This window comes from Balaenoptera physalus (genome assembly GCF_965194825.1).
Source record: "Balaenoptera physalus genome assembly, chromosome: 5".
Classification (NCBI taxonomy): Eukaryota; Metazoa; Chordata; class Mammalia; order Artiodactyla; family Balaenopteridae; genus Balaenoptera; species Balaenoptera physalus.
In genome coordinates, this window is record NC_138884.1 from 107,225,281 (window position 1) to 107,244,779 (window position 19,499).

Below are 19,499 nucleotides of genomic sequence, written 5' to 3' on the forward strand. Positions count from 1 at the left end.
CCGGCACCCAAGTCTTGAGTGTTCAGACTCCAAGGAGAGACCCCTGTAGAGCACACTGGCTGGAGGAAGGGGCAAGGGGGCTTCAGCAGCCCGGGCCTAAGGCGCCCTTAGCCTAGGCTGTGCCCACTCCCTCATACCTGGAGGCCTTCTGGCCTTCTCAGCTGTGCAGGAGAGAATCTAAGGAACCTTCTTTCTTCTGGGCTTCCGATATAGAAGCAATTACCGAGGAAAATCAAGGGCAGAGGTTGTTCCCCAAACCCCATGGCTTACCCACTGAGGTATCACAGAAAGCTTCCGGGGTTGCCATGAGGCCACAACAGCCTGATGATTTTCAGATGTGAAGAGGTTTATTTGAAAGCTGTATGCAAATTTCGGATTCTCTTCCCTAAATATAGCTTGCATGTATTTATAAGTAAAATATAATTTTGCAAGCAAGCCCCTAATCGATGCCCTCTCCTCATTTACTCATTATGCCATGTGCCATTTTCTTGGTGCACCACGATGCGTAGGGTGGGAGAGTGCCCTAGACACGCAGGCCCCCAAGTCATGAGCCATGTTCCCGTTGATCTCAAGTCTCTCTATTACCCAAGTCCAGTGCATGCTGCCCCCTTCCCCTGGAAAGCAGCCTGCCCAGCCCCTTTCAGCATCTCTGTTTGTCAAGACTTGCTCAGAAGCCACCTCCTCTCTGTTGCCCCCCTCAGCCTCCTGCCTTGAAAGGCTCTGTCCCTGGTGTCCCAATGCATTTCATGTGCCTTTATCACGACACTGCCTCTTCCCTTTGAGATCTTTGAGGGTGGAGATGCAATATGATTTTGTTTTGCATTCCACCTCTTCACATAGTGCTTGGCATAAGGCATAGGGAAGAAGGCAGGGAGGCGGGGAAGGAATGGGAGGGGAGACGAGAACTGGGAAGAAACGCCAGTCAGGTACATGTGCATTTGTTTTGGCCTGTGTAATTTTATTGCTCTTTTAAAGCATTAAGTAGGTGAAGTTTTTGGAGAAGAGTGGATTTATTTATATCTTTCCTTTTTATTATGCAGCATACCGGAAACATAAATAATAATTTTGAAAATATGAATATAAGAATTGACAATATAGTTCTGCTGGATGAGGCAGGAAAAAGAAACCTTATGGATTTCAGCTCTTCAGGAATAGACAAAATAGACTATGGTGCCTTCATGGCTGCGGTATGACCCATATGTTCGCACTTGATCTTTTGGGGAAAAGTTAGGGCATCGTGTGTGTGTGTTTATATATATATATATATAAAATGTTTTTTGTTTTTATTTTTGTTTTTTTATTGAGATGAGATTCACTCAACATGAAATTAACTCTTTTACCAAGTGAGCAATTCACTAGAATTTAGTATAATCACAGTGTTACATAACTATCATCTCTATCTAGTTCCAAAGCACCTTCATCACCCCAAAAGAAAGCCTCGATCCCATTAAGCAATTGTTCCCCATTTCCCACTCCCAGCCCCTGGCAACCATCACTCTGTTCAGTTTCTATGAATTTACCTATTTTGGATATTTCATATGAATGGAATCATACAGTATGTGACCTTTTGTGTCTGATAACCTTAACTGGTCCATTTCATGTAGCCCAAGTTTTTTGAGATTCATGTACATTACAGCATGTATCAGTATTTTATTTCTCTTTATGGTTGAATACAAATAATACTGTGTGTATAAACAAGAATGCAGATGTGTCTAGCCTTAGAGTGTCCAGCCTTACTTTATGGTTTTGGACCCATGTTCACTCTGTTGCTTATTACATGTTGTTAAGGTTCAAAAATCCCATATCCATAACACAGCTTTTTACACCTCTTTTGTAGACTGGGAAAAATCCCACAAAAGTGAATCTTTTATCATTTGCAAATGATCTAGAAGTAAAAGCCAACCATTTGGTGAGTTCAAACGGTCCGGTTCAAGGCTGTCATTGTTGTAGATGTGAAATGTCAGTACCGTTCTTAGAGAAGCTATGGAAGAGGTTCCATGTACCACAAGTAACCCTTGTTTAAACACACCCCTCTGTGCACGTTAAAAGTTCCCATCAGCAGCCATTGCCACATGGCCTCACAGTCCGTGAGCGTGTGAAAGTTCCCAGGGCACCTTCAGGGTGCAGGCTCTTCCAGCCTCTGCTCGTGGTGCTGCTGCCCTCACTGCTTCAGCACCGGACCTGCTTTCACTCCATCCACCCCTCCACTGCCAAACACCTGTGCACACATTTTCTTGCAGTGCAGGGAATGGTAACTGAGGATGTGGGAGGGAGATCCCGTTTGGTGCTTTGCATCGCCAATAATGAGCAGATAAGGGAGGGCAAAGACACCATCCAAACCCCATAAGCTTCCCCATTACCAGCTTCCCTGCTGGTTGGTGACTAATGGCTGTAACTGGTCCCTTTCACAAAGCAGCAGACCTGGACTCTGGGGGAAGACCAGGATTTAAATCCTGAGTCAGCCTCTTCCTAACTGTGGGAACTTAGGCACAATATTTCACCCCTATGTGCCTCAGTTTCCTCATCTGTTAAATGGAGGCAGTAATAACGCTTGTTAGATGTTACTATACTAAAAACGATTTAAGTGTGGGTTAAATAAAATTTCTCAGTTTATTGAGCCTTGGTTTTCTCACCTGTAAAATGAAGCTATAGCTACTGTAAAGCGGCTTTACAGTGGCTTTATTATGGTGAAGTGAGAGAGAGAGAGAGAAGGCAGCCTCAGGCACTCAGAAAGAACCGATGCGGGTGGGTTATTGCTGAGAGTTCATGGTTCCATGATTTGAAAGAGGGCGTCTTGGCACCATCCCTCCAAGTTCGTCATCATATAAGAAGGGTTGCATACTTCTGTCCTGATTAGAGAGAGTGCTCCAGAGTCTGGAAACAGGTACTAATATTTATTTACTTTATTCTCTTTGTAGCCCCAAGGAAATTTGAAACAGACCCTGAAAAATAATGCAGGAATCTTAAGAAATATTCATCGTGACGAAATCATTCCTTTGCAAAAATTAATGGTAACAATCAACAACCTTTGATATTTCGCTGTGACCTGGGCAAACTCTGTTTCACCTAGCTTAATGATATATTCGTATGTCAAGCGTAGGTCAAATTTGGTTAACCTCAGGCTAAGAAATTGAGCTATTTTTAAAATAAATCATAGTAGCTGGGCTTTGAAGAGGACACATTTTCAATTTTCACCACAGATTTTCTGCCTTTTTGTTGCCTTTTTCTATTTGAGTGTGAACAGTTATTTTAAATCTGTGGTTGCCTCCTATGTTTTTCTCTCGTTTCCATGGCCTTAAACAGGCTCCCCTAAGCCATGCAGCAGCTGAAGTGCTGGACTCACTCTTACTTAGTTTATTATTATCAAACTCTCTGTCTTCATACCCTGCCATGAAATATGTGAGGCAAGGCGATGCCCTTTCTTTCCACATTCATTTAGCTCTACTCCCTGTTCTGATGTTCTTTGCCCCTCTCTTCCATCCAGCTTTCTCACTTTTCCTTTCTTTTTTTTCCTCTCTGCCTTCTGGCTTCTTTCCTAAATGCCAGAAAGGCAGTTTGTAACAGAGAAAGAACATGGGCTCTGGAGTCAGGTCGACCTGATTTCAAATCTTGCTTCTGCCTCCCCGAAGTCCTTTGGCTTTCAGTTTTCTCATCTAAAAGTGGTGGGAAGGGTCCTTGCCTCACTGTTACCTGGCTCTTGGACATGAGGGATCTGACCTCCCAGAGAGACTCTGCAAAAAGGAGCCATTATTATTATGCTTGCATGTGGGAGGGTCATGTTTGCAGTCATCAAGGGGACGACTGCATGGGAACCAGGTTACAGAGTCAGCCTGCTCAGGTTTGAAGAAGCTTATTCGTCCGTTTGACTCCAACTTCAGAATCTTCTAGAACTAGTGTTTACCATCTCTCTCTTCATCTCTCCTCCTGCCTTTCTAATTCAGTCGAGTCTTCACAAAGTCCTCCTCTACAGTTTTCTTAATTTGTGTGCTGCACTCATCACAGTTCTCTCTCTGCTATACTTTATGCCTAGCACAAATACGTTAGCATTTTAAGCTGGTGTTGACATGTTCCTTAAAGGCTTTCCTTCAAGTAGACACAGGACTCCTTGGCCTTTTCAGAGTTCGGGCAACCTACAATTAGGCAAGTTGTTCTGTGGATGTGACCTACACTCTAAACCAGGGGTTAGCAAACTGTGGCCCTGAAAACTGCAGCCCATGGGCCCCATCCGGCCTGCTGCCTGTATTTATTTATTTACTTACTTACTTGTTTATTTATTTATTTTGGCCACGCCCTGCGGCATGCGGGATCTTAGTTCCCTGATCAGGGATCGAACCTGGTTCCCCAGTTAGTGGAAGCTCAGAGTCCTAACCACTGGACCACCAGGGAATTCCTCTGCTGCCTGTTTTTACAAATAAAGTTTGACTGGAACACAGCCAGGCCCACCTAGTTTACAGATGATCTGTGGCTGCTTTTGGCTACAAGGGCAAAGTTGAGCGATTAGGACAGGGTATGGTCCACAAAGTCTGCAGTATATACTATCTGGTCCTTAACCGATAAAGTTTGCCAATTCCTCATCTAAACCATGCAAATTAAGCCACTCTTGTTGAACAGGTTTTACTGTAAACAATGCCTGCCACTTTGAGCAAACCTGATTCAAAAGAGTTTTGTGGCTACCTTACACATGGTGTGCTGCCCTTTGAAGCTCTAGAATATGTATCCCAATTTTCTTCTTCAGGTTTTCTTATACCCAAATATGTGAGGTGCATATTGTTCCTCGTGTCTGTTGTTTTTTCTCGAATGAAACTATTACAGAGTAAAGTCGGATTTGATGGCTGACTTATGGGTGGGGGGGATACAAAGCACGTGATCTTGCAGCTTCATGTAACAGGTCAGGAAATATGATCTGTGTTTATTCACCAGAGTGCTGTGCACCAAAAATTGAAGGAGCTTCAACAGAAAAGCAGTGGATTGGGGGTAAGGATTTGTTTTCTTTCTCTGTCTTGGGGTCTTCTTACAAAAGCAAACACAGACTTTCAGAGATGTTGGGTTTTGCAGGTACTTTAAGTAAAATCAAGTCTCAGTTATCCACCCATTTTAAACACCAAATTGGGTTTTCCCACCCTCTCCTTTCTACAAGGACCTCTGTAAATGAAGACCGCATCCTGGCATGTTATGTACACAGGAGAAAGCTGTTTTTGGATGTGTAGGATGCAAGTATAGGTGGTACATCGGTCACTTTTACAGAGATAATGCTGCTTGACAAACAGCCTCCAAATCCCAGTGCCTTCCACACACAAACTTTCACTCTCACTAGAAAACCAGTACAGTACCACCTCATCTGTGTTCCATTGGCCAAAGCAAGTCACAGAGCCAAGCTCACCATCATGGGGTGGGGACGTATACCCATCTCCTGGGAAGCCAAGCCAGGGAAGGTGTCACTAATCATGAACAGCTAGTAGAGTCTTAACTAGCAAGTCATGGGGGTGTGGGGCTGAGTTAACAGTACTCGCATCAACATACAAACTGTCTGATGAAATTCTTTTATCACTTGATACCGTGTCGACCGTTGCTGTGTTTTCCAGGTGAAAGTGGCCAATATCAGTCTCGTTTTGGATTCTGCTCAGGACTTCATCACAAACCGAATCTCCACAATTATTGCTGAAGTAAGTTGTTATGCCAATAAGTGGGTGTGTGACCATAACTGCATGATTACATAGAGTATGGTAGAGTCATTTTAATGGCTCTATTACTCTTTGATGTCTTTCCAGGAAAGTAAGAAGTATGGGAATTCGATAATGAGCTACTTTGAACGTTATCTGCAGTGGGTCAAGATCTCTGTAAGTGGTTTATCGTTGATGAACATAAGGGGGCTGTGTCTTGGGATAGTTATTTTCTAGGATAAAATCAGGAGGAAATCAAATTAAATTCACAGAAATTAGACAGAAGATAAGTAAAAGGACCTTGAATGTGGGAGCCACGGGTGGAGGCACCATAAGACTCAGCACAAGTGTGTCCATGCTGGGCAGCTTCCCGGGCCTGCCCACCGCGGACAGCATGCCCCTTGCATTCTCCCCCGGCTCCCTTTGCTCATTGCTGTAGGGATTCTGGTCTCCTCGACTGTGTCTCCCCTGGCAAACCGTGAGCTCCTTACGTTAGAGTCCATTTGCAGCTGTGGTTTGTACACGCCCTGGGCAGCACTGAACCTGCTATGTCATTGGTGTATTTGTCGACTAGGGGGGCTTAAACAACAGGAGCTTATTTTCGCACAGTTCTGGAGGCTGGAAGTCCAAGATCAGAGTGTCGGCAGGTTGGTTTCTTCTGAGGCCTATTTCCTTGGCTTGTCGGTGGCCGTCTTCCCCTTGTGCCCCCACGTGGTCTTCCTTCTGTGTCTGTGTCCAAATTTCTTTTATAAAGACACCAGTCCTATTGGATTAGTCATCTTAGTGACCTAATTTTACCTGAATTCCCTCTTTGAAGACCCTATCTCCATATACAGTCATGTTCTGAGGTACGGGAGGTTAGGACTTTGACATGGGAACCTTTGGGGGACAAAATTCGGTCCATAAAGTTAAGTCTCCATGAATAAATCAGTAGAGAGAAGTGGAGGAGCAGCATGAAGTTTCCAGTGGCGCACGCAACCGATGGAGAATTATAGTATCTTTTCTCCACACCCTCTCCAGCATTTATTATATGTAGACTTTTTGATGATGATCATTCTGACTGGTGTGAAGTAATACCACACTGTAGTTTTGATTTGCATTTCTCTAAGAATGAGCGATGTTGAGCATCTTTTCACGTGCCTGTTGGCCATCTGTATGTCTTCTTTGAAGAAATGTCTATTTAGGTCTTCTGTACATTTGTGGATTGGGTTGTTTGTTTTTTTGTTATTGAGCTGTATAAGCTGTTTGTATATTTTGGAAATTAAGCTCTTGTTGGTCACATTGTTTGCAAATATTTTCTCCCATTCCATAGGTTGTCTTTTTGTTTTATTTATGGTTTCCTTTGTTGTGCAAAAACTTTTAAGTTTAATTAGGTCTTATTGGTTTATTATTGCTTTTGTTTCCATTACTCTAAGGAGAGGGATCCAAAAACTATTGCTGCGATTTATGTCAAAGAGTGTTCTGCCTATGGTTTCCTCTAGGAGTTTTATAGTATCCAGTCTTACATTTAGGTCTTTAATCCCTTTCGAGTTTATTTTTGTATATGGTCTTAGAGAATGTTCTAATTTCATTCTTTTACATGTAGCTGTCCAGTTTTCCCAGCACCACTAATTGAAGAGACTGTCTTTTCTCCATTGTATATTCTTGTCTCCTTTGTCATAGATTAATTGACCATTAGTGTGTGGGTTTATTTCTGGGCTTTCTATCCTGTTCCATTGATCCATGTGTACCCTTACCCCACTTTTTATAAAACTAACAGTGAAAAAGCCTATAAAGAGAGTGTATATGGTTGTTTGAGCTTGGAGAAACCTAATGTTATTAATATGGGCTGCCTTGTAAGGTAGAGGTGGAAGAAAAGGGGGAGGTGAGCCAACCAATAAAGGAAAAGAAATAAGGCACACTCCCCACCCCAGGAACTAGCATCTAGCTTATTGTACTTACTCCAGAGTTTTTTGAATGAATGAATATTGTTTTCTTAAGCTAATGGGATTGGAGCGTCTGTCTGTGATTCATTAAACTTGTTTAGTCTTACCTCAGTAATGAGTACTTCGTTTTCTGTCTTCTGTCAGCAGGTCCTGCCATTTTTGTAAATAAAGTTTTATTGTCACACAGCCACACCCATTTGTTCATATATTGTCTGTGGCTGTTTTCACCCCACCATGGCAGAGTGGAGCAGTTGCGACAGATATATCTCAGCCCAGCCTGCAAAGTCTAAAATATTTACCCTCTGGCCCTTTATAGAAAAAAGTCTGCCAACCCCTGTTCTAAAATGTAGACTTATTCATTACCTAACTTTCCACTTTTTTCCCACATCCTTTGTCAGACTACAAAGGGGTCGGGTAAGAAATTCAGACTGAGGCACTGTGCTGACCACGTATACTCTTTAAGTCTCTGCAGAGTCCAGCAAGATGGGTCTTACTTTTCCAAATAACAAACCAGGGAACTAAAAACCGAGGCTCAGAGAGAATCGGGGTCTTCCTTTCAAGTACATACTTTTTTATGTCGTAGAACTCATCCATAGAAATCAGCTATCAGCTCCATATCCAGAGGGCCTAAGGATTCTTTTTGTGAACAGGCCAGAAGTGAATAGGGTGTTTAATTTTATTCTTGTGGAATTTTGTGGGTGTGGCTCCATCAAAGTTTGCCTGTCTTTCTTACCCCCATAGATTACTGAGCAAATGGCAGCCTGCAAACCAGTGGCCACTGCCCTAGATTCGGCTATTGATGTCTTTCTGTGCAGCTACATTATCGACCCCCTGGTAAGAATTTCATCTTTCAAAAGAAGAAAACACAATAAACTCATTATCTTTGATTTCTTTTTTCAGATGGTAGTTCACACTATAATCTAAAATAGGTTTCTGCTTGGGTCTGTTACAGTTGTAGAATCCAAGACCTAAGATCTAAAATGTAGATGAATGTGTTCTGACACTAATAAGCTAGAAAAGTCAAAGTCCTCACTGCGTATCTTCATTCCTTACTTGAATTTTATTTACAGAAGTCAAGAGACCCTCATGAAGAAAACTGTTTGTCTGAAATAATTAGAAAGGAACATCACTGGTGTGCAGATGGCCAATATTCCAAAGGACTCTTAGTGCAGCTATATATGTAACCCTAAAGCTATAGCAACCTTAGTTTAATTTTTGAGTTAACAGCCCTTTAAGATGTTGCCATTGGGCTGGTAAGTTCCAGTTAACCAGGTTTATTCCTCAGCTCTGTTCACTCCTCGATATACACTGACTCTCTCCATGAGTCAATCCTCTCATTCCCTTCACTTAAAGCACCTCAGTGGCTTACTGTTAATACCACAGGAAGGATCAGGATCCTTACTGTTATGCTCTAGGCCCTGCATGATTGGGTACCTGCCCATTGGCACATTTTGTACTATCTGATCACTTTTCTCACTGTGCTTCAGTGTTTTCTTTCATTTCTTTATATACTCCAATAAAGATGTTAAAAAAAAAAAAAATCTAGGTTTCCCCACCCCAGGGCCTTTGCATATGCCAGTTCCGCTGCCTAGAAATTAGACACAAGCTCCTTCTCCCTCTCTCTCTCTCTCATTCTTCCCCTCCACACCCATACCCCACCTAGCTGACTCCTCTAGGTCTTATAATATAATGGTTGAGAACACAGACTCTGAATTCAGATTCCACTCCTACATTTTCTGAACTCCGTGACGTGGAAAAATTATTTATCTTTTCTGAGCTTCTTCACCTTAATAGGGTTGTTTTGATGGTTCAAAGAAAGACTACATGGAAAGCCCTTAACACCTTTCCTGGTACATTAACACACTCCATAAATGTTCGCTGTTATTAGCTGTTGTTCCGTTTTCGGGTCTTAGCTCAAACGTATCTTTTTTTCTGGAAAGGTTTTTCTGATCTTCCCAACTACATTTGGCTCCCTTTTGTACACTCCCATGGAACTTTCTGCTTTTCCTGTAGAGATGTTTTTGCTGTTTGTATTGTACATCGGTGTGGCTCTTTGGTAAGACCTGTCCCCCGCAACACACACTAGACTCTGAACTCCATGAGCACGAGCTGTGTGTTCACTGCTGTGACCCTGTCATCTGGAGTGTTGTCTGGCACAGGCCGTAAGGATGATCAGATAGCTGCCTGTCACAGTACATTCAGATTGTTCTATCCGTCCGTCTCTCTGTTCCATTATCACTTGTTTCTGTGGGAGGGACTTTTGTACCTGGATGGAAATGATCCTGCCACTTTCCCAGCCATGCAGATCCCCCGCCTTGGTCTCCTGGCTGCTTCCCTCCCCTTCTGACTTTGTACCCTTTTGTCTGCTGCTTGGAGCCCCTGCTGATGGCTTTGATTAAAGCCCTCATTAGGGGAGCCCTCGGTTAGTTAGGCTGGTTCATTCTGAACTGATCTCCTTGCACCCAGTCTCCACTGCCTGCCCGCAGCCAGTCAGATCACCCAACTAGCAGATGCCTCTCCAAAACAATCGGGGACCACTGGAGGGGACGCCTGGAGGGTGCTCAGGAAGACTGTAGGCTAGAGCTTTGTAGCAGGTGGTTTAAAGAGTAAGGAAGAGCTCTGGCCTTTGGCTCTGCCAGGAAAATCGACTCCCGGCTGGCAAACATGTTTCTTTTATATCTTGATTGTACCCAGAAGGATTGAGGCAGCTTCCAGTAAAAGGTATGGTTGTCATAACGCTCTAAGCCTCTCAAAACAAGGTTGAAAGTGTAGAAATCTACCAATAAAAGAATATGTGGGAAAGGAGAACAAATTTACTGAAAATTCTGGGCCAAGTAATGCCACTCTGTCCAACGCTAAACTCAACCAGGAACAAAGCAGAAGCACAGTGGCTGAGACATGAGGGTCTGGGCGGTTGTTTTTATGTCCGAGCTGCCTTTTACCTCCCAGTGGGCTGGGGAGGGCTGCTCTAGTGTTACAGGGTTATCCTAAGGCAGGGGCCGCAGACTTGAGCCTCTACAGGGATCTGGAAGGTTGTAGATTTACAAAACAGGCCAAGGCCAGACGCTGGCTAGTGTCTGGTACCCACAGGGCCATACTGGTTGTGCACAGCCATCTCTGTTCTGATTGGTGGGTCAGGTTAAATAATGTTGGGTATCACCCCTGTAAGAGCTAGTGGTATGGCCTGCAACAAACTGAGGACAGATACCCCTGTTGAAGGAAGAACCATCACTCAGCTCCAGCTGATGTTGCCTTGTGGGAACGAGGGCTCAGCATTACGAGATCCGACTTGAGACTTTTCGAGAAAAGACGTAAAGCCAGGTTTCTGTGTGACATCTGACTTAGGAATATAGGCAGCTGTCTTTTAAAAAACACTTTAACATCGCTTTTTAGGCAGAACAGGATTGAATTCAGCCCATGACCATCCTTAAAGATTGGTTAAATTCATCATGGAACGTTTGTTGGGGGCATCGTTACGGTACCAAGCATTGCATCTGTTTTCTTCACATGATAGTGTTTTGGGATGAGGCTGCTGCCAATCCCATGTTCAGAGGCAGAGCAAAGCCAGGAAGTTTAATGAGCCACCCTCACATCAGAACAACTCAGAGACGGATCTGAGCTCAGGCCTGCAGGCTGTCCGTGCTCTTATGGCTGGCCTCAAAGCCGGGAGCCGTCTAGTGGGATGGTTAGCTGTTGTTTGGGGGCGTCCTAGATGCTAAACCTTGCTTCAGCACTTGTTGCCTCTGTTCCTCATTTGTAAAATAAATATGACAATAGGATCTATTCAAGGTTTTCAGAAAGATGGAATGAATTATCATAACAGGTAGCACTTCACACAGTGGCCGGCTCGTCTGAAGTTCACAAAGTTAGAATCCATTAAAAAAACTGCAAAATAAAGTTATTTTCCCCAAGCCAGTGTTGTTTTCCGTTTCCCATCTTCAAACATCTAATCCTCATGATTTTCCTTTTTCCCTGCAGAATTTGTTTTGGTTTGGTATAGGAAAAGCTACCGCATTTTTACTTCCGGCTATCATTTTTGCTGTAAAGCTGGCTAAGTACTACCGTCGAATGGATTCTGAAGATGTATATGATGATGAGTAAGTAGACAAGAGGCTGGGGAATCATTTTCTAAGTGGCGCTACCTTCCAGGCACTTGCTAAAGAACGGCTCTGATGCAATTAAACTCGATTTTTTTTTTTTTATGATTACAACTATATGACATTCTTTTTTTTTTAATTTATTTTTTATACAGCAGGTTCTTATTAGTTATCCATTTTATACATATTGGTGTAATCGGTCATCCCTATTCAGATGAAATTTTTGTACTGGTTTTCTTATGCTTATTTTAACTATTTTTCCCCTTGCTTAATTGTCTCAGCTTCCTTAACCAGCCTTCTTATTTCTTGTTTGCAGTTCCTCTGTCTCGGGGACTTGGCACTTTACTTTATAACTGTTTTTACTAGTTTTCATTTTGGCTCCATGATCCACCCTTCACTCTGTGCCTGGTGAACTTGTATTCAAAATGTGTTCACTTTGACTTCATTTACCTCCTTCTTAATATGTGTTTCTCCTGAATTTGCTTTGTCAACATCTGTATTAGAGTAAAAAGGTGGGGGGATGCAGCTGTTGAACTGTAATTGTAATTGAAAAATCGTTTTATCTCCCTTTTTTGTGTTTTATAGTGTTGAAACTATACCCATGAAAAAAGTAAGCCTTTTCTTTTTTAAGCCATATTTCTAAGGTGGGACTGGGGAGGGCTTTATTATTAGATGACAAACTTTTAAAACTAAAATAATAACATTAAATTACATAACAACAATAAATATGCCCGGATAAAAATAAATGCTGATGCCTCTTGAAATAAGAGCTGGCACATGGAGAATACTGAAGAAATCCTTGTTGAATGAATGAAAATTGTCTATGTTAAATTTATTAATATATAAAATGCTTGTTTGGATCTTTGGTTTTTTAAAGGGAAGAAAATGTAAATATACTTTTTTACTTTCTTTGTAGATTTAACAAATTGTTATATACTTTTTTACGACCATTACATTGTCTTTGTAATCCATGATGTAAATGCTTCATCTTAGAAATAACATGGTGTTTTTGGTGCATTTATTTTTGTTACAGTATGGAAAATGCTAATACTGGTTCTCGTAGACATCAAGCCTCCAGTATGGAAAATGCCAGTATCAGTTCTCATAGACATCGAGACACCCAGACAAATTGAACAAAGTTTTTAAACAGATCCAACTGCACGAGTTCATGACCTGCAGCATCTCCAAATATTGGGAAAGAAACCTTCCATTCAGGAGCTTACAGAGTTCAGTGGGTCACATGGAGTATGCACTGACCGGCCTAAGAGTGGAGAGCACGCACGCCTATTTTTTAGAAGTTTTGCTTTAATCATCTGAGCCTTCTATGAAAATTTTAATATGTAAAACATTCATGAATTCCCACTTTAGCCTTTGGAGCAACACAGGAATTTGGGCGCATTTCATCCAATGGGAACTTCGACTCCTAGTTAGAGAAAGTCCAGAAAATAGCAGATCTGTGTGTGAACAATAAAAGAATGATTTCAGAACTATGACTCTAATCTTCTTATTGAAAAATAGATCTAAACTACAGACGTCAATGAAGTATTATCTTCTTAGGGCGGCTGTAACACATCACACAAACTGAGTGGCTTAAAGCAACATGTTCTTGAACTTTTATGGAGGCCGGAAGTCTGAAATCAACACATCAGCAGAGTTAGTTCCTCCCAGAGAGCCTGAGGGAGAGTCTGTTCCGGGCCTTTCTCTGAGATTCCGATGATTGCTGCCAATCCTTGGCCTTCCTTGTCCTGTAGGTGTATCACTCCAGTCTCTGCCTCTGTCTTCACATGGAGCTTCTCTTTGTGTGTGTGTGTCCCAATTCCCCTTATCTCCTAAGGACACCAGTCACTGGGTCAGGGCCCATCCTAAGCAAGAATGACCTCACCTTCATTTCATCGTATCTGCAAACAACCTATTTTCAAACATTCACAGGTTCTAGGTGGACATAAATTTGGTGGCAGGGTAGGCGGGGGGGAGATTATTCCCCCCCACACACACACACACAGTCACCCAACAAAAATAACAAATAGCCAAAGAGATAGAGAAGTGGACACAAAAGAAAGTGACACTGTACACACAGAAATGAAGGTAAATTACCAAAATCAGAAATGGCAGAAAATAAAAAAATGTTAGTAGACATACACAAAATAGTGACTCATTCCCCTCTTAATTTTAACCTTTAAGATTTGTCTGTATCTAAGAGCACATTAATAACCCACTGCTTGTGTCAGTCGATTGTCTCTGCATCTAACCCAGTGATGCCAGCCCCTGCTACACAATGGATTCCCCTGAGGGGGGAGCTTTTTAAAAATACTGATGTTTGGATCCCATCCCAAGAGATTCTTATGTAGTTGGTTAGGGATATGGCTTGAGCATGTGGATTTAAAATTTTTCCCACGTGATTCTGATGTACAGCCAGGGTTGAGAAACACTGCCTCTGGTTAATTAAATCAGAATTTCTGAGATGTATCCCAGGTAATTCTCATGTGTAACCTGGGTTGAGAATTACTGATACAGCATTTTATCTGATTTATGTATATATTCATTGATCATCTACTATGTCCCAAGCACTGTGCAAGACACTGGATGAGGGAGAGGTGAGCTAACAGACTAGATCCAGCCTCCTAGGAGCTCAGTGTCAGTGGTGGAAACCAAGACGACCCATTTGATGAGTATATGAGAGACACAGAAGGCTGTGGGGTGGTGGAAGTCAGGGGAGGGTTCCTGCAGTTGAATTTCTGAAAAATATATGCATGAAAAACCTATGACACATTAAACAAATCTGTTTCTTATGAAGGTTCTGTGCCTTTCACTTGTCCCCTCCTGTAATCCTCACTGCATCCCTATGAGGTCAGCAGTTTTAGTTCTAATTATAAACGAAGTGGCCTGAAGCTTACAGAAGTGAGTTGTCCAATATCACCCAGCTCATAAGTGTTTGGGTCAGAAGAGGATCCAGGTCCCCCAGATGCCATAGCTCCTGGCTCTCCTGTTGAATCTATTCCGTTAGCGCTAACCTTAGTGCTCTGTTGCCTCCGCTTAGTCATGCTGGCTCTGCATCTTTTGTAAAAGAATGTTGCCTACAACCTGAAATATACAGGATAGCCCATTCTCAAGGCTCTGACCTTTAGAGGTGTAACACTTTGCCATTCATATAGAGATAAACAGAGAATGATATCTGTCCTGTTGTGAGGTTTATAGGAACATTGTGACCAGACCTGTAAGGACAAAAGATTCCAGCACCAAAATGTTTGCAACAATCAGCGTACCCCTTTCCCTTTTAGTGTAAAACAAGCCTGGATTCTAACTCGGGTAAAATGGTTCTTTGAGACACTAGTCCACCATCTTCTGGGTCTGCTGCTTTCCGAATAAAGTCGCTTTTCCTTCCCTCAACACCTCATCTCTCGATTTATTGGCCCGTCCTACAGCGAGCAGTACGAGCTTGGACTCAGTCACAACGTCACAAGCTAGGGTGGGTTTTGGCACAGACCGCTTACTGACAACATTTCAAACTAAAACCACCAGATAGCTGTCTGGGGTTCTCTAATGATGAAATGCAGTATCAATCAGTGCTACTCAAAGTGTGGCCTGAGGACCAGAAGGATCACCTGGGGAGCTCAAAAAAGGCTAATTCTGACTCCACCCCAGACACCCTGCATCAGAGTCTCTGAGGGTGAGGCCCAGGAATGTGTATTCTAACAAGCTTTCCAGATGAGTCCAAAGTACATAAAGTTGGCCAAGCATACTTCAAATCACCCTGATGGAAAAGATCATTTAGAAACTAGCTTTTGTCCAAGAAATGTGGCTAAGCCTCAGTGCAAACTACAGATTTTTGGTGCCTCTGTAAGGGCAGCAGGGGAAAAGGGAGAAGGTGGAGCCAGTCCTGAGAGCATGTTCATGGCTAACCACCAGGCCCAAACCCACCATCCTTCCATCTGAAATGCCTGTTTCCACTCCCATCTTCCTGAAGAAGGGGCTCCTGCATGCCTTCATTCCCTCCCTGAAACGCCACTGCCGTCAAGCCAGATCAGTGACACCCACCACTTCTCCGCCCTCTTCTAAATGAGCATTTACTCTATTGCTCTCTCCCCAACAAGATCTCAAACCCTTGTGTACAAAGCCCAGGTCTTAAGTTCCTTTGAGTCCCCATAGCCCTTTAGGGCGTTAACCACAATTTCAGAAACGGACATCTGATTAGAGAGGTGTTTATTTGGGGTTTGTTAGGAGTGCATCCCAGGAGACACAGATTAAAGATGTAACCAAGCAGGACCCTATGGGATCTTGCCAGGACAGTCACCCCTACCCCACCATGTCCTCTGCCTGCCTCTTGTTTGTAGAAAAACTTTAGTCTCCTTGGCCTTCCCCAAGTTGCAAAGAATAAATTTAATCAGATAAGTGAGAAAATGCAGAAACAAAGGAAAATAGTCAAGCAAGACAAAATAATAATCGTTTAGCAATTAAACAAAGTGTATGACCTTTAGTTCCTCCCCAGGGGCTCTAGATAATATTCTGAGCCATGTCCTTTGAGCTGTTTTGCAGAGACTGAAACCCCCACCAGGTGGAAGAAGTTAACTGTATGCTGCCCACAAGCACGTAGACCCCAGACCAGTTGGAACCAGAAGGTTGATGATGTTGACTCCTGATGACCTCACCACCAACTAGTCAGAAGAATGTCCATGAGCTGATGACACACCCTGCAACCCTCTCCCTCACCCTGTCTTTGAAAACATTTCCTGCCATTTGGGAGTTCAGGTCTTTTAAGCACTAGCTGCCTGGACTCCTTGCTTAGCACCTTGCAATAAATGCTGCACTTTCCTTCACTACAGCTGGTGTTAGTAGATTGGCTTTACTGCACACGGGTGAGCAGACCCAAGTTTGGTTTGATAAGAAAGAAGCACTTGAATTGTGTTCCACCAGACTAGAAAATGGGGGACGCTTATAAAGGCAAAACACCTCACGGTGACATAAAGTTGTTTGTCAAGAGTTAGAATTGGAGCTGGCAAGAAGTAAAGGTGCTTGTTAAGGAAGGATTGGTTGGGGTTTGAATGAATACAGTGTTGTGAGGGGCAGAGGGGATTTTGAAACTACAGGGTTGCAACTAGCAGCTGCTAGCAGATAATGTTTGCAAATGTAATGCTGGTGGTACCCTTGAGTTTGATACTACTCAGAGAAAATTCAAGTTCTCAGGGACACAGGAACATGTCTGAAAGCACAACCACAAAGGCCACCCAGCTCCATTTTGGATGTCTGAACCACAGTTACTCCATTTTGATTTTTAAATGATCTTAAATATGTCATCAAGAGGCAGTATGGACTGATACTGGATTGGACTCAGAGACCTCAGTTCAAATGTGCTCTCCCTTGAGAAGCAACTCAAGTTCCTTTAGCCTCATCCCCACCTCTGTTAAATGGGGAGGGGATTACACCCACCTCATTGGGTGGATGTGATGGTCATCATGATGGCTAGCACTGAGTAGGCTCAATAAAGGAGAGCTAGTGTCACCTGCCAGTGACATGGTAGGCTTTCAATATATAGCAGATCATGTTTCTTTTTGAGGCAGTGAACTCCTTGTCACTGGGGGTTCAAGGAAGGCTGGTCAAACTATCCTACCTGTGAGATGCCATGAAGAGGTGTCTCCATTCAGTTCAAAGAAGAAAGGAAAGGGAAGGTGGAAGAGTAGGGAGTACCAGGATCTATCTCCCCACTTGAAAATGAATTGCACAGGCAGAATCTGTCTGCTATAACTATTATGGAACCCTGTAGTCTATTGAAGGCTGCCAAATTCCAGAGGAAGTCTTGGATGGTAAATTATGGTTAATTTCGGTCAATTTCAACTCTAAGCTCTGTAGCCACTACCTATTCCCCCACCCCACTCCGATGGCAGCCAGTCAGTGGTGCATGAGTTCCTGGAGTAGCTTGCACACAGACACTGAGGGCAAGAATGGGCATTAAGGACCCTGTCCTTCAGATATTGGAGGTCTGTGTTCTGATCCCTGGTTGCTGCTTCTAATCGCAGAGGTGCAGACGCAGAAGTGAGCGGCCCTGCTTTCACTCCCTCTGAGGGCCAGCTGCATTAACGCTCACCTTGTCTGGCTGTATGGTAGTCCACAGTGCTGGGAGCACAGTCTGTCCAGCAACCTTTTCCAGCCACGTCTTTCAACGTCCCTTCTACCTCTGGATGATGCCACCAGCTGAGCATGAGAAGGAACTGGAAACATCTGTGGAATGTCGTGTTCATTAGCCCACTGTCAGGGGCCCTTTGCTGCCAGTGGCATGGCATCTATGACCGTAAATGAACCAAATATCCAAAAATATGGCAGAGCCTTGTCTCAAGTGCTACTATGGTGTGGCCCAAATCTGCCACTTGCACAGAATGGCAATTCCAGTTAGGGGGTTACGTGTCAAAGGCCATTAGAAGCCATAAGTGGGGGCTTCCCTGGTGGCACAGTGGTTAAGAATCCGCCTGCCAATGCAGGGGACACAGGTTTGAGCCCTGGTCCAGGAAGATCCCACATGCTGTGATGCAACTAAGCCCACGAGCCACAACTACTGAGCCTGTGTGCCACAACTGCTGAAGCTTGCGTGCCTAGAGCCCGTGCTCCGCAACAAGAGAAGCCACCGCAATGAGAAGCCCGCGCACCTCAATGAAGAGTAGCCCCCGCTCTCCACAACTAGAGAAAGCCTGCGCACAGCAACGAAGACAAAAATAAACAAACAAACAAATAAATAAATAAATTTATTAAAGAAAAAAAAGAAGAAGTCGTAAGTAGCCATGAGATGGCAGCAGAGGACACATGTAGTCTATCTGCCAGAAAAGGGCAAGGCTCACCCTTAGAGCTGTAAGGGTCCCCGTTTACCTGCAGAAAGACAGATGAACTACTGACAGCACCACATCCTGAGAGCCACTCCAGTCCCCTGGGCACACAGATGTAAACCTTCCACCCAGGGGACTCCATCAGTTTTTAGTTGGGATGAGCCTTCCGTAAACCAGACCCAAGCATCTTCAGGGCTTCCTGGGAGCCATCTCCAGGTAGCCAAAACTTGGCCCTGAGAGTAACCAAGGGAGATACAATGGATCCTGAAGGGTATGGCCTCAACCTTCTTATGTGAAGAGCACTCATCTGTGGGACCAGGCTTGATGCTCTGGAATGTTCCATTTTCATTTTTTTATGAGAAATCTGTTTGCCTTTCCAACTCTGCCTTTAACATCTGAGGAGACCAATGCCGGATGGGGATCCCTGGATGCAGTGATATCTGGCCATCCTTTCTAAGGCCCTTGGTCTCCACAGGTGCCCAAGAGCAGGGCAGGAACTGTTTTTTTAAAGTGGGGTATTGCTGGGAACTGTGTCTCCAAGAAGCCAGTACCCCAAGGGCAGACTGGGCAGAGACTAACTTCCGCAGCAAAGCTCGCAGTATCAGAGAGCCAGTTTTCACCAAATCCTTGGGGTTTACGGGGCCCCAGCATAGGTAGCTTGTGGGAACTCGAGCACACCTGCTACCCAGGTCCCCAGGTATAGTTGTCAGATTTTCTGGTCACTTTGTACACATGGCTCAACAAAATACCTGGATGAAGCCCACATTGTCTCCTGTTCCCAAACAGCCCCACCGAGTCAGGACTTCCTACTTGGGTTGTGGGGTCTTTAGGGTAACTTTTTCTTCACTCATCTCTCACATATACTCCTCCTCTTACATTCAGAGATTCAAAGTTTATTTGAACGTTGGGCCAGTTTGGACACTGGGCCAATTATTGACCTTTTTAACAACAATATCACTGTCTGCAGGAAGGATTTAAGAAATGCCTGAGAAGTGCATTGGGGCAAGG

At 43.7% G+C, this 19,499-nt stretch overlaps 1 protein-coding gene across 5 annotated transcripts in view; it reads left to right on the top strand.

The window, feature by feature from the left end:
• Positions 1-13,169, top strand: part of PROM1 (prominin 1) — a 113,596-nt gene extending 100,427 nt beyond the window's left edge. For all 5 annotated transcript variants that reach the window (XM_082462414.1, XM_082462413.1, XM_082462412.1 and 2 more), the window contains 10 exons: positions 1,041-1,187; positions 1,838-1,909; positions 2,919-3,011; positions 4,921-4,974; positions 5,583-5,663; positions 5,769-5,837; positions 8,327-8,419; positions 11,564-11,682; positions 12,268-12,292; positions 12,716-13,169. In XM_082462414.1, coding sequence (XP_082318540.1) covers positions 1,041-1,187; positions 1,838-1,909; positions 2,919-3,011; positions 4,921-4,974; positions 5,583-5,663; positions 5,769-5,837; positions 8,327-8,419; positions 11,564-11,682; positions 12,268-12,292; positions 12,716-12,730 — 768 coding nt within the window. In that variant the 3' untranslated portion in view covers positions 12,731-13,169. The remainder of the gene's footprint in view (positions 1-1,040; positions 1,188-1,837; positions 1,910-2,918; positions 3,012-4,920; positions 4,975-5,582; positions 5,664-5,768; positions 5,838-8,326; positions 8,420-11,563; positions 11,683-12,267; positions 12,293-12,715) is intronic.
• Positions 13,170-19,499: the final 6,330 nt, after the last annotated feature.